Source organism: Alligator mississippiensis, chromosome 11 (assembly GCF_030867095.1).
Source record: "Alligator mississippiensis isolate rAllMis1 chromosome 11, rAllMis1, whole genome shotgun sequence".
NCBI lineage: Eukaryota > Metazoa > Chordata > Crocodylia > Alligatoridae > Alligator > Alligator mississippiensis.
This window is the reverse complement of record NC_081834.1, coordinates 2,442,424-2,454,701: the sequence shown is the minus strand read 5'-3', so window position 1 is coordinate 2,454,701 and position 12,278 is coordinate 2,442,424. Positions and strand designations below refer to the sequence as shown.

The 12,278-nt window shown below is 60.0% G+C and overlaps 1 protein-coding gene across 9 annotated transcripts in view; it reads right to left on the bottom strand.

The window, feature by feature from the left end:
• TLE3 (TLE family member 3, transcriptional corepressor) overlaps positions 1 to 8,733 on the bottom strand; it is a 33,959-nt gene extending 25,226 nt beyond the window's left edge. For 4 of the 9 annotated variants that reach the window (XM_019477737.2, XM_019477738.2, XM_019477739.2 and 1 more), the window contains exons 1-4: positions 8,424 to 8,731; positions 8,233 to 8,333; positions 7,877 to 7,940; positions 6,850 to 6,894 (exon numbers count right to left, since the gene is read on the bottom strand). In XM_019477737.2, the coding sequence (XP_019333282.1) occupies positions 6,850 to 6,894; positions 7,877 to 7,940; positions 8,233 to 8,333; positions 8,424 to 8,447 (234 nt within the window). In that variant the 5' untranslated portion in view covers positions 8,448 to 8,731. Of the gene's footprint in view, positions 1 to 6,849; positions 6,895 to 7,876; positions 7,941 to 8,232; positions 8,334 to 8,423 lie in introns of all 9 variants that reach the window. The other 5 variants (XM_059714511.1, XM_059714513.1, XM_059714514.1 and 2 more) reach the window with 2 other exon arrangements.
• Positions 8,734 to 12,278: the final 3,545 nt, after the last annotated feature.

Genomic DNA, 12,278 nt, shown 5'->3' with positions numbered 1-12,278 from the left:
GCATTCGCCAAGCTCGAGCAGGCTGCGTCCGTGCTGGAGAAACGATGCCTGTGCTCTTTTGCTGGGAGAAGTTCCCCGCAACCCCCCTGAAAAAGCCATGTTTTGCCCAAACTTCCAGACATGGACCGACCTCAGGGGCCGGCAGCAAAGAGCCACTTTTCTCCTGCTTTTGGGAAAGAAAGAAACCCCTGTGGGGGGTGCAGAGCACTTTTTCCCGCGGCCATCAGATCCAGCCACCTCCAACTATTTGCACACTTTAATCCCGGGGTGCCCCCTGGCACGTCCAACCGACCCAGGGCCAGGCAGAGGGGAGCTGAGACGTGGGATGGGGGGGACGGTCTCATGCCTTGCACCTCCCCGCCAGTGCGACCCGGGTCATTGAGGCTCCCTCCAAAGCGGCAGGGCTGTCCCCCCGAGTGCCACCAGGCACGGCCTGCCAAGGAAAAGCTCAATTCATCCTGCACGGTTGCCACAGCAACCTCAACCACCTAATCCCCTCCAAGCATTATGCAAATTGCACCTTCGCTTGACCGCAACAGGCTGTAAAAATCATATCCCCCCCCACCGCCCTCCCCGCGCCGAGGCAGGCTCTTTCCGCCGGCCGATCCGCTCGGCTTCGCCAGTTCGCACCGCCGGGCAGAAAGGACGTGGGTTTGCCGGGGGGAAGGAGGGCAATGCATAAGCTTTGCCTTCATGCCATGCTCATAAGCACGTAAGACCTGCAATGGACTGGGTCCGACCTAGGTCTGTCTTGCCCAGTCTCGTGTCCTACAGCTGCAGAGCAGAGGCTGGAAGGGAGAGCAACTTGGGCCTGACCAGGTTTTTCCTCCCGATCCTCTCGCACTTGCAGGGATAAGCAGCTCCGAGGACCTGGTTGTTTCGTGCTGCGGCCCCTCGTTCCCTGAGCCCGGCTGCTGGGGGAGGGCAGGAGGAGAGCTGGCGGGCCGGCAAGGCAAGAGGTGCAGATAGGAAGAGGGAGGTGAGCCCAAGCCCCCCCGTGCACCGGGCTTGTAGGCTGCTTTCATGCCTGGGGTCCGGGGATCAGTGTTCACATCCTCAGCACCTGGCTCCATCCACCTCTTACCACACCCAGTCTGGTACAACCCCAGGTGCCCACCACCTCCGACACCAGCCTCGCAATGCCCAGTGGCAGCTGCCTCTCACCCGTGGATAGGCAGTGGCGAGACACGCCGGGCAAAGAGCTGCAGGGCCCTGGCAGCATGGCCACCCCAAATGCTGTGCCCAAGTGGCTGGAGGGAACAGCTGAGGGTCCGGTGCTTTTGAGGGTCCCGTGACCACCGCAGCCCGGCCTGGGCTGTGCCACATCTGCAAGCACACGCTCCGTCTCCTCTTCTCTCTGCTAGGGAGCAGGTTTTAGATCTGCAATTTAGCCCTCGAAGGCTGCAGGGCAGGTAACTGCAGCCTCAGAGCAAGACGGCGCTGGGCTGGGACCCCCGATCCACGCTTTCTGTGGAGAGAAGGAGCCACCGAGGGGAGAGACACCAGGCCGGTACCCTGCTCATCGGAGGGGGGAAAGCAGGCCCTGAACTGCTGCACTTGGGGCGGCACGGGCATCTTAGCTTCCCTCACGCCAGCCCCTTCTCCTGCAAGTCCTCCACGGACACCGACTCTGCCACAGCCGGGTTCCCCCTTGGAGGAGAAAGATGGGGAGGAAACGACCCAGAAGTGAAGTCTTGGAGCACCAAACAGCAGCAAGAGCCTCGCAGAGGGCCCGAGCCCCATCTGACCCGGGTGCAAGGGAGCCGCGTAGACAGGAGCTCACAGGGCAGCCGATCCAACAGCCCGATCCAAACCGCTTTGCAGCAAGGGCAAGAGTCGGGCAGGTCTGAAACCCTCTGCTCATCACCAAAGCACCAGTTATAAATCCTGTTGCAAGGAAGGCCATTACTCTCCTCTGCTCTTCAAGTGGCTGGAAGGAGCCTGCAGCCCTTCGGGGCTGGGGCATGCCCAGAACAGCCCGCAGGGCCAGCAGGAGCTGTGGGATACGGGGCCAGCTCTGGACAGCAGCGATGGTGCCCAGTTGCAGCTGCCTCTTAGGCTCTCAATACACAGAGCAGGATGTGCCACACCAGGCTGAGCCCAGATGACAAGGTAAAGATGCATTCGTTTCCAAAATTCAGCCTCTTGCACCATCGTAAAAGCCTGCCCGGCCGCTCCACAGACAGTCCCTGCGTTCCCTTTCCCCAGCGTCTCGCAGGCACGTGTCCGAAAAAGAGCCGACACATCCGCTCCCAAAGTCCCCCGTGACTCCAGCACGTTTCCCAGCACCGTCACGCCAAGAGGCAACGGCAATTGTGGCCTCCAAACTTCGAGGCAAGAGCACAGCAAAGCAAGCATCCAAGCTGCACCGTTCCAAGCTCCTGGCAAACTTTCCAGGCAGGTACAATCCTGCTTTGCACCCGTCTGCCGGGGATTGGCATTCACCCCACCAAAGTTCATTCCTGGGGGGTCGCTCTGCTGAGACCATGAGGGTCGGGAGGTGCGCTCAGACTCGAGCGGTGCGATGCTGCATGCCAGGTACCAACGGGAGGCGCCGGCTGGATCTGCATCCGCGCGGAGATGCTGACGTAGGTCCAGCCCAAACTGGGCATCATCTCAGCTCTGCCGTGACCGTGGACTCCGGTCCTGCACGCTGCAGCCAGTCAGCAACGCCAAGCCCAGGACCTGGGGGCAGCCAGGGTGGCCACGGTGGAGCGTGGCACCGATGCGGCTCACAGGTCCACGCGAGACGCCCACGTTTTAGGAAACGGTCCTGCCGACTCCCGTCCAGCCTCCAAGGTCCATTGGCATCAGCGAAGCAAACCTCTCCTCGCCAGCTTAGCAAAGACCCGGCACACCCGCAGCACACCGGGCTGATTTCACAGAAATTTGCTCTTCAGTAATCAAGGATTTGGGTTGCTCGCTCTCCCTTCCCTCCCCCCAAGCATCCCCAATCAAAAAGAGGGGGACGGAGGGGAAAGTAAATAATCCTGCCCGGGGAAGCACTAGAAGCATTTGTTGAAACCAGGATATTGTCTCTTTAAGCACATGAAAATAAGGCCCTTGAGCAGTGTGGTTCTCACTCCGGTAGACAATTATGGGTACTTTCAGCTGTCTAGCACTATTTCAAGTGCTCTCTCCAACCAGGCTGTCAATGGCATGTTGAAAGCTATTTGCGGCTGCTATCATTATTAGCAAAGTGGAGAGCTCTGCTGATGAGAATTAAATTCGGGGAGGGGGTGGGTGTGTTGGGGGGGGTCACAACCAGTCATTATGGAATTAATCAACAGCAGAAGGCAAACGAGGCGACTTTAGGAAATAAAAGTGCAAACAGGTCCATTTAAAAAAAAATAAAAATAAAAAAAATAAAATAAAACCAAACACGGCTGCAGGGATTCCTGCCGTGTCTCTACCACGAGAAACTGCGTGGCAACTGTTTGTTTCCACCTTAAGAGATCAGAAAGGATCCTGCTGAGCAAGTGCTTGGATGCTTTTGGAGCCTTTAGCAAGTTATTTGCTGGCACTCCTCGTTAACGAGCTAGCGAGGAAAGTATATTGTGTTCTTGGACTATTCTAGAAAAAGCAGGATTCTCTCCCAAAAGTGTCAGAATGATTTAAACTTGCTCCACAGCCAAGCATTAGAGTTGAAGCCCTTCGTTTCCATCCTGATGTGCAGTTCTTTGCCACCCCAAAGTGGAAACTAGGGTGATTTTTCTTCCAAATGTTTCATCTCGGAACTTGCAGTCGGTCGGCCGTTTGCTTTTCTGGATTAACCATTCAATGAGGTTATCTAGAAAGCATGCGATTCCGTGCAAAAAAGGAGAAAAAAAAAATTTTTTAAGAAAAAAGAAGTCTGGAAAGGGAGTGAAATCCTTGGTAGAACTAATTAGGCAGCAATTTTCTTAATAATAATTAAAAAATCCCAGTCCGGTAAAAATGGGCATCTGCCAAGTTCAATCTTCTTAAACGCAGCGCTTGATCCACCACGAAGGGCGCGTCGGCCAGAAGGAGCATCTCACCGCTGCATATGCCACAACGAGGGCGGTCGCTTCATAAATAATTCCTGGCATATTACCTATGGAGTCACTTATGAAATTACCTTGATTTCTCGTTTCAGTAAAATGCACATACACGTGCGCGGGCCCTCGCCGCTCGGGGTAGGAGACGGAGCGGGTTATATAAGCCTGCAGACACACACAATCCCCTCTTGCTTAAAGATGAAGTATCCATCAATGTTTGTCTCGGGCAGATGTAATCACAAGCAGTCAAGTCTGGAGGGCAGGACACTGCATGAATAATTCAGGCACTCCAGTCGACTTGATTGTGTGCAGATAAAACACAAGTCAACCGCTAAACAGGTCAGCTGATAAACTTGTTTGTTCGGGACTCGCCACCCTCCACCAGATGCACCCGGGGCCCCGCGCTGCAATTAGCGGTTGGATTTCTTTGGTGCAGACTTGGCAGCCAGGACAGCCGCCAAGCCTTTCTTGCACTAAACCCGCCCGCCCGCCTCCCACGCTGGCTCGTAAAGCCGTGGGGCTGGAAGGGACCTCCAAAATTCCCATCCAGTCCAACCCCCTGCCTGAGGCAGGATCAGCCCCGTCCAAGTCATCCCAGACAAATCCGTCATCCTCACGCACCTCACCCAGCTCTGACATTCATAAAAGCAGCTGGAGTCCTTTCTTCCCGTGGCTGCTGGCCCTTTCCCCCAGCCCCCCCAAGAGCACCAGACATCCCGGGGGGATCATGCAATAGCAACGGTGCCTCCCGACGCTCCCCGATTCAGACGCGGTGCAGCACCCACGACATCTGCTGCCGAGGCTGCCCGGAAACGTCGCACGCAGGTTGCAACCGTGGGGGGAATGGCATCTATGTGCCGGCTTCCCCACCCGGGCCCTGGCAATGCCAACAACACCTGCTTCGCTGTTCGTTGCGTGCATCGCGCCGTGCCGGAGAGCCCCTCGCTTCCTCCCAAAAGCCACCCACGAGCACCGGCTGTCTGTCGTGCAGCCTCACAACGCGCCCCGAGTCCACGCCGCCCTGCTGGGACCTGCTTAGGCAGAGTTGAGGCGACGGTTGCCTGGGATGGTTTGGGCCGGCCTAATCCTGCTTGCACTTAGATGTCACCCCCGCCGGTCCCTCCCAGCCCCGCTTCTCGATGCCAGCGGGCTTTTTAAAGGTCTACTCTAAGACCCTCCCAAGAGCTTCATGAAGCACCCTTAGAAAGAAATCAGAAGGGTGCGTTGCCGAATGCAAGTCAAACTCGTCTGATCTGCATCCCACCGAGGCGTCATTGCTACCTCCTTGCCTTGCCCCCTTCCAGCTCTCCGACATTCATACTAGCATCAGATCCATCCTGAAAGCCAGCATTTAAGTTACAGACGGTTCATGGATGGGAGATACAGCAACAGGATGCTGGAGCGAGCCAGGAGGTCACAGGCAGGGGAAGAGAAAGCAGCAGCGTGCCTCCATCTGCTCCAGGAGATATGCTCTCCACCTTTTCGGGGCCTATTTCCATCTCGATACACACACACCTATTAGCTGCAACGAGAGGGAGCTGCACTGAACAGACCTAGGTAGCAAACCTGAGACCCTTCAGCTGCATCCAGACGGCACATGCCAGCAATTCATCCCTAAGCCAGCCCCATCCACCCCCCAGGTCTCCGACTGCATCCGACCGAGACCCTGCAAAGCCGTGCTAGCTCCTGTACAGTCCTCACCGAAAAGCACGTACCAACTAGCATTGCAACAGGCCCCTCGATGCCAGGATCGCTGCCCCGCACGGCCAGAGCAGAAGCGACAGAAAGGAAAAACAAAAGCAGAAGTCTGGAGAGGCAGAAATTTCCCCAAGCTGCAGTATATCAATGGCTTCTGTTCTGGTTTAAAATCCCACTGTGTACCTAAGCCGGCCTGTCTGAACTCAAGGTGAGAAAGAGAGGGAGAGATTGCAAGCCACATGCCGGCTGTGCATTTCCATAAATTATCCCGGGCTCCAATCTGTTAGCAGTACTTTGTTACTCAGGATAGCGACAATAGGATTTACGCCGCTATTAACAAAGACACTGAGGTCAACCCCATTGCAACTCATGAATTGCAAAGCCGATGTCAACTCCTATCTATCTTAAGTTCTTAATTAGGACTACTTTTCAAACCGGTAAGCAGCAGCAGCAGTACAAATAATCAGGTTTCATCTCAATAATAACTTCATTCCTTTAAGTTTTACCATCATGCGCCCAGGCTTTAGGCCCTTTAGCTTTAATCTTATCAAGGTAGCACATCACATTCTGCTACAGCCCTTCATGTTTTTCCCTCAGGCAAGTTACACATTAGGGCAGACCGAGAAAAAAAAAAAAAGAGGAGTTGCAAACATTGCTTCACTTTCCAGATGCAAGGTCTAAAACATGGGGCTGAGTCACCCGGCGCTGGAGACTGGATCCTGGGTGATCGTTTGTTTTGCAGCTGTGCAATAAAGAGCTGGAAAGGTCCCACCTCTGACCATAAAGGCAGGCAGGTTGGACTGATAATAATAATAATTAAAAAAAAAAAGAAGTCGGCATGCTATGCATTAGCTGCCGGTATTTTGCAACGTTAAAAATCACACACGCAAGGCATGCTCATCCAAGGACAGAACTTAACGTGCTACTTGCATCCTCGTGAGCAAATTACCAGGAAAAAAAAAAAAATCTGAATTCCTTCCCAAAGCAAAACAGATTTCCATCGAAGTCCAACATAGACTCAGCCACCCGCTCTAACCCCTGTTCAGCAGAATCGGGACCCAATTCGGGAGGGGGGGGATAAGGGATAGGAGAGAGGAAACAGCACAATTTCCCCCTCCTTCAACCCACTTACCTGCTTGTGCATTTCAATGTTCAAACCATAAGACATTTCATAGTACTGGGGGGGAAATAAAACACACACACAAAAAACAAAAGAAAAGAAAAGGTTTGTCATTCAATTTGGCAGAGAACCGTTCCAGAAAAGCATCCCGGACGCGCTCGTACTTCCCGTGTTAGCCGAGGACATTTGACAAATCAAAACCACCGCCCGTGTGCAGGGCTCGGGCTGGCACAAGAGGCTTTGATTTCTGCTTTTCTCCCCCAAAGAAACAAAGCCCGGCAGCCGTTCCTTTCCGAGCTGGACATAAATCCCATTAGAGGAGCCACCAGCTGCACTTGGGCTCTTCCCCCCCCCCCCGGAAAGTTACCTCCTAACTCAGCCTCCCCCTCCGGACTGCACCCAGGGAAGGGGGCCGCGCTTATTCATTTTCCCAAGCACGGACACGGACACGGTCCTGGGAAAATCCGGATGCAAAAGGACCCCTCCCTTGAAATACAAGGAGAATAGCAACACGGGGGTCCTCTTCCTGCCATCTGACCCCCCCACCCCACGCCCAGCTCCTGGCAGCGTCGCGCAGCCCAGGAAAGCAGCGCTCGGCTATTATGACCATCCAGACCGACACCGAAGGGCAGGGACGTCCGGCCGGCCGGCCACCCTGCCTTCCCCCGGACTTCAGACCCACAGCTACCCCCCCACACCCCGGCAAGGGAGCAGCCCCGAGAGGGCAGGCGCGGCTCCCCCACTAGCTGCCCAGGTCCGAGCTGGCCTGGGGGAGCTCCCGAGGGGTCCGGTCTCCGTCCAGGGAGCGGTCCCAGGGCCAAGGGGGGGTCCCAGGAGGCAGGCGCTGGGCCTGGCCGGCCTCCGGAAGGACAAAGGGGAGCGGAGAGGAGGTGCCCAAGCAGGGCAGGGGAGACTGGTGCTGTCCGGAGGGGTCCCCCGCGCTCCCCCACCAGCCGCCGGACCCCAACCCCACACCCACGCCCTCCCCACACCCCCCCATGCCCGCCGGGCTGCCGCCAGGGGGGAGCGCGGCTCTCACCATAACATAATGGCGCTGCATCTCGGTCTTCTCGTTGGCCAGCTTGTCGTACTCCACTTTGAGGCTGCGGGGAGAGGAGAGGGGCGGGCTGAGCGGGGGGCTGGGGGGCTGGGGGGCACCGGGCGCCCCGCTCCCACCCCTGCCCGGCAGGTGGGGGCAGCCCCCAAAGGGCCGAGGGGCAAGGCGGGCAGCTGAGCTCCGGGAGCCCGGGGCAGGGGGACACACATGGGGGTTAACCCCGGATAGGGAGCAAACCCGGGAGGCAACAGGGGAGTTAGCCCAGGGAAAGGGGAGAGGGGGAGGCGGCGGGGAGTCAGCCCAGGGGAAGGGGGTAGTTGCCCCGGCCGAGGGGGTACCTGTGATACTGCGCCTGCAGGAACTGGAACTCATCCTTGATGCGATCGCAGGACTCGGCCACGGTGAACTTGAACCCCGGCTGCCCAGGCTGGTGGGGGGCCTGGGGGTGGGGGGAGAGAGCCCGGGTTAGTGGGGCAGGTTAGGGCACGGCGCGGGGGAAGCGCGCAGCTCGGGGAGGGGTGCCCCTTACCGGGTGCCGGCCCTGCGGGTACATGGCAGGCTGCGGGCGCGGGAACAAAGGAGCCGGGTGCGGGGCGCGGGGCTGAGCCTAGCCGGGCGGGCGGGCGGCGGCGGGGCCCGGCTCGCTCATCCTCCGGCCGGCGGGCGGGCGGGCGGCTGCACCGGGCTGGGCTGGGCTGGGCTGCGGGACCCCGAGACGCTGCTCCCCACGAGCCCTGGGCCCCGCGCTGCTACTCCTCCTGCGGGCGCGGGTGGCGGAGCGGTGCGGGAGCTCCACGCGCGGGGCTGCAGCACGCGGGGCGGCGCGGGCGCGAGACCAGCGCGCAGCGGAGCCCCGGGAACAAAAAGGATGCGGCGTCCCCCGGCCCGGCCAATGGGAGCGCGGGGCCCCACGTGGGGCGGGGCGGCTCGGCCGCAGAGTGGGCGCCGGCGCGGGCGACGTCACAATGCCACCTGGTGTCGGAACGCGTGTAGCGGAGGCGGCGACGGCCGCGCGTGGGACCCCGCCCTCCCGCGCCCGGGCACGCGTGGGACCACCCGGGACACGCCCCCTCCCCGAGCCCGCCCGCGTGGGACCACCCGGGACACCCGCCCGAGCACTCGACCCCTCCCCCGCCCTGGCAAGGACACGCGTGGGACCTGCCGGGACACGCACCTCTGCCCTCCCTGAGCTCAGACGCGCGTGGGACCCCTCCCGGCCCTTGTGGGCGGACACGAGTGGGAGTCCCAGGGATGCTGCCAGGACACCTTTCCCGGGCCCAAGCAGGCGTGGGATCCCCCACCCAGGACACGCGTGAGGAGCGGCAACCAGGCAGAGGGGCCCGCGAGTCGTTAGTCCCCCGTGGGTGAGTGGTTCACCCACCCACGAACCGGCTTCACCCCACCCGGCTTGCAAAGCAGCCAGCCCCACGCGTGTCGGGGCGCCCCGCGGGAGGGTTTTCCCGCACGTGCTGCACGCGGGAGTGCGGGTGCCTCCACCACCCCGCCCCACGCGTGACCCCCCGCCGTGGCGGCTGCCGGGGACCCCTAAACTCGCGTGTCCGCTCGGGGTGCCGCGCGCGTCCCTTACCCCACTCATTAATGAGGGGCTTTATTAATGAGGGGGGGCCGCATTGCTAATGAGGGGAGGGGGCTGCATTGATAGGCGGTTGCCTTAGGGGGTGGGGCTGTTCATGGGAGTGCATTATTAATGAGGGGCTGCAACACGCATGGGGTGCAGCCTTAATGAGGGGGGGGCTGCATAATTAATGGGGGCTCGGCTCTTTATTTGGGCACCGTGAATAAGGAGGGGGTTGCCTAATTAATGGGCGGTGCATTGCTAATGAGGGGGGCGGCATCGTTAATAGGGGTGCACCCTCAATGGGGAGGGAGTCACCTAATTAATGGCGGGTGCGTCGTTAATGAGGACATTTGCATAATGCCGGGGTGCATTATTAATGAGGGGCTGTGTTACGACTGAGGGGTGCGCCCTTAAGGAAGGGGGCAGCAGTACACTGGTGCGTTGCTAATGAGGGGGGCGCATCATTAATGAGGGGAGTGCCTTGTTAATGAGAGGGGGTGCATCATTAGTAGGGGTGCATCCTTAATGAAGCAGGTGCATTGTTAATGAGGGGTGCATTATTAATGAGGGGTGCATCACTAACAGGGATACATTGTTAATGAGGGTGCGGGGCGCGGCCTCCACGAGGCACAAAATGGCTCCGCGTGACGTCACGCCAGAGCCCCCGGCCCACGTGGGCCGCGCCACACGCACGCACTCACACAGGCCCGCGCGGGCGGATCGAACGCCGAGTCGCAACAACAACAACAAGGAGACAGCGGCGGCCAATCCGCGAGCGGCGCGCCCGGCCCCCGCCCGCTCATTGGCCCAGCCCGCGGCGGCTGCCACTCGGGCGCGGCGGCCTGTCAGTCAAAGCCACGTGGGGCCGCCCGGCGCTGACAAGTGCCCCCCCTCCGCGCCGGCAGCTGTGGGCGGGGCTGGATCAGGGGTGGGGTGGGGATGTCCCCGCCCCCCCAAACGTCAGCAGGGACGTCAGAAAAGGGGGAGCATTCTCGCGTGCAGTGGGGCAAGTCACCCTGCCCGTGCAAGGGGGGGTGCATTGCTCATGGAAGGGGGTGCAATACTTATGGGGGTGCATGGTGCACGAGGGGTGCCTGGGGGTGCATTGCCCCTGCACCCCCCCTCGCAGAGGCCCATTACGGCGCGGGCAGCCGTCGGAGGCGCTAATCCCCCCCCTCAGGCCCGGCCCCGGCGCTCATTGGCCCGCGCCTCAAGTGCGGACGCTCGGAGCCGTGTCAGGGTCAGCGGCTACCGCGGAGCCGGCTGCTCATTGGCTGCCCGGCCCGCGGCCCCACGTGGGAGCGGAGCGCCTGCCCCCCCGCCCCCGCCCCCGCCCGCCCTGCGGCTGGAAGGAAGGTGCGGGCCGGATCGCCGGAGCAGGAGCCGGAGCTCCCTGCTGCTCCCTGGCCGGTGGAGGAGGTTGTTGCCCCCTCTCACCTCCAGCCCCAACGTCCCCTGGTGCACCCCGAGGAAGGCGCACCCCAAAATCCCACCCCCACTGGGGGTCTCAATGGCCTGTGCACCCCCAGTGCAGCCAGGGGCTGACCCCAAGGGCTGGGCAAGACCCCCCAGCCAGGACGCCGGAGGCCCCGCACCCCCGGGGCACGCTGCATTGTGCAGGGGGGTTGGACCTGTCAGGACCTCTTCTAGAGCGCCCTGCCAGCCCCCGGCTCTACGTGCCCGCAGCCCCCCGTTGTTTCCAGCCGTGCTTTGAAGCGCGAGCCGAGGAGGCGGTCGCACCCCGGGCCCGTGGCGGGAAGAGGTTTGTTGCCCAGGGGTGTGGGAGGGCTGGAACGGCTAAAGAAGCAGGCCGCGTTGGCGGGGTGCATTTCATGCCCGCACCGTGCAGGACGCGCTCCTCTGGGCAGGTTGGGTCGCCGGCTCGGGTGCCACGGGCTGCTGGTAACAGCCGAAATCAGCACAAAAAATGGCGTGCCTCGCGCGCGGGCTGGGTGTTGCTGTACAAACTGCCCTGTGCTGGGCCGGACTTGCCCAGTGTCCCGTGTGGCGGAGCTGGGTGCAGCCAAGGGCTTCCCCCTGTTCTTCTCCCACTTGCAGCGCTGAAGGTCCAGGAAGGTGTGACGCGCAGCCCGCGCCCCCCTCTCCTACGCTCAACAGCTACCGATGCCCCTTTCCTCCAAAAACGCGTCCGATCCCTTTGTGAATCCGATTAAACAGCCGGGGCTATCGCGATGGGACTGCCTTGCACAGGGCCAGCCTGGCAGATAACCCAGGATAACCTGCTTATCCTTGCGTTTGACACTTGCTGCCACCTCCGGTTCCTGTCTGGTGAGAAAGAGTCCATAAGAAATCCCTACTGACTTTCTCTTCACCATTTAGGATGCTGTAAACCCGTCTCGTGCCCCCCACCCAAGTGTCTTTTCTCCAAACTGAACAGGCCTGGCCTCTTCCATCTCTCCCTTATAAATGATCTTGCGAGGTCCCTTCCAGCCCTAAGGCCTATGCAGTCTGTGAAAGCCCCTCCACACCCCGCACTATCCTGGCTGCCCTTCTCCAGATCGAGGTGTACCTATCGGGGGTACAGTCATGGGGGCGGTGTGCCATGCAAGCCAGAAGAATTAAACCTGTCAGCCAGGCAGGTAGATGTTTTCCAATAGGACAGATTACAGAAGTCATATAACGGTAACATCAAGTTATTAACCCAGAAATGCGATTGAGGAGGTTGCTCCTTCCCCTGGGGAGGTGGTGGAGGCTCCATCCTTGGAGGTTTTTAAGACCTGTCTCAACCAAGCCCTGGCTGGGATGATGTAGTTGGGGCTGGTCCTGCTTGGAGCAGGGGTTGCA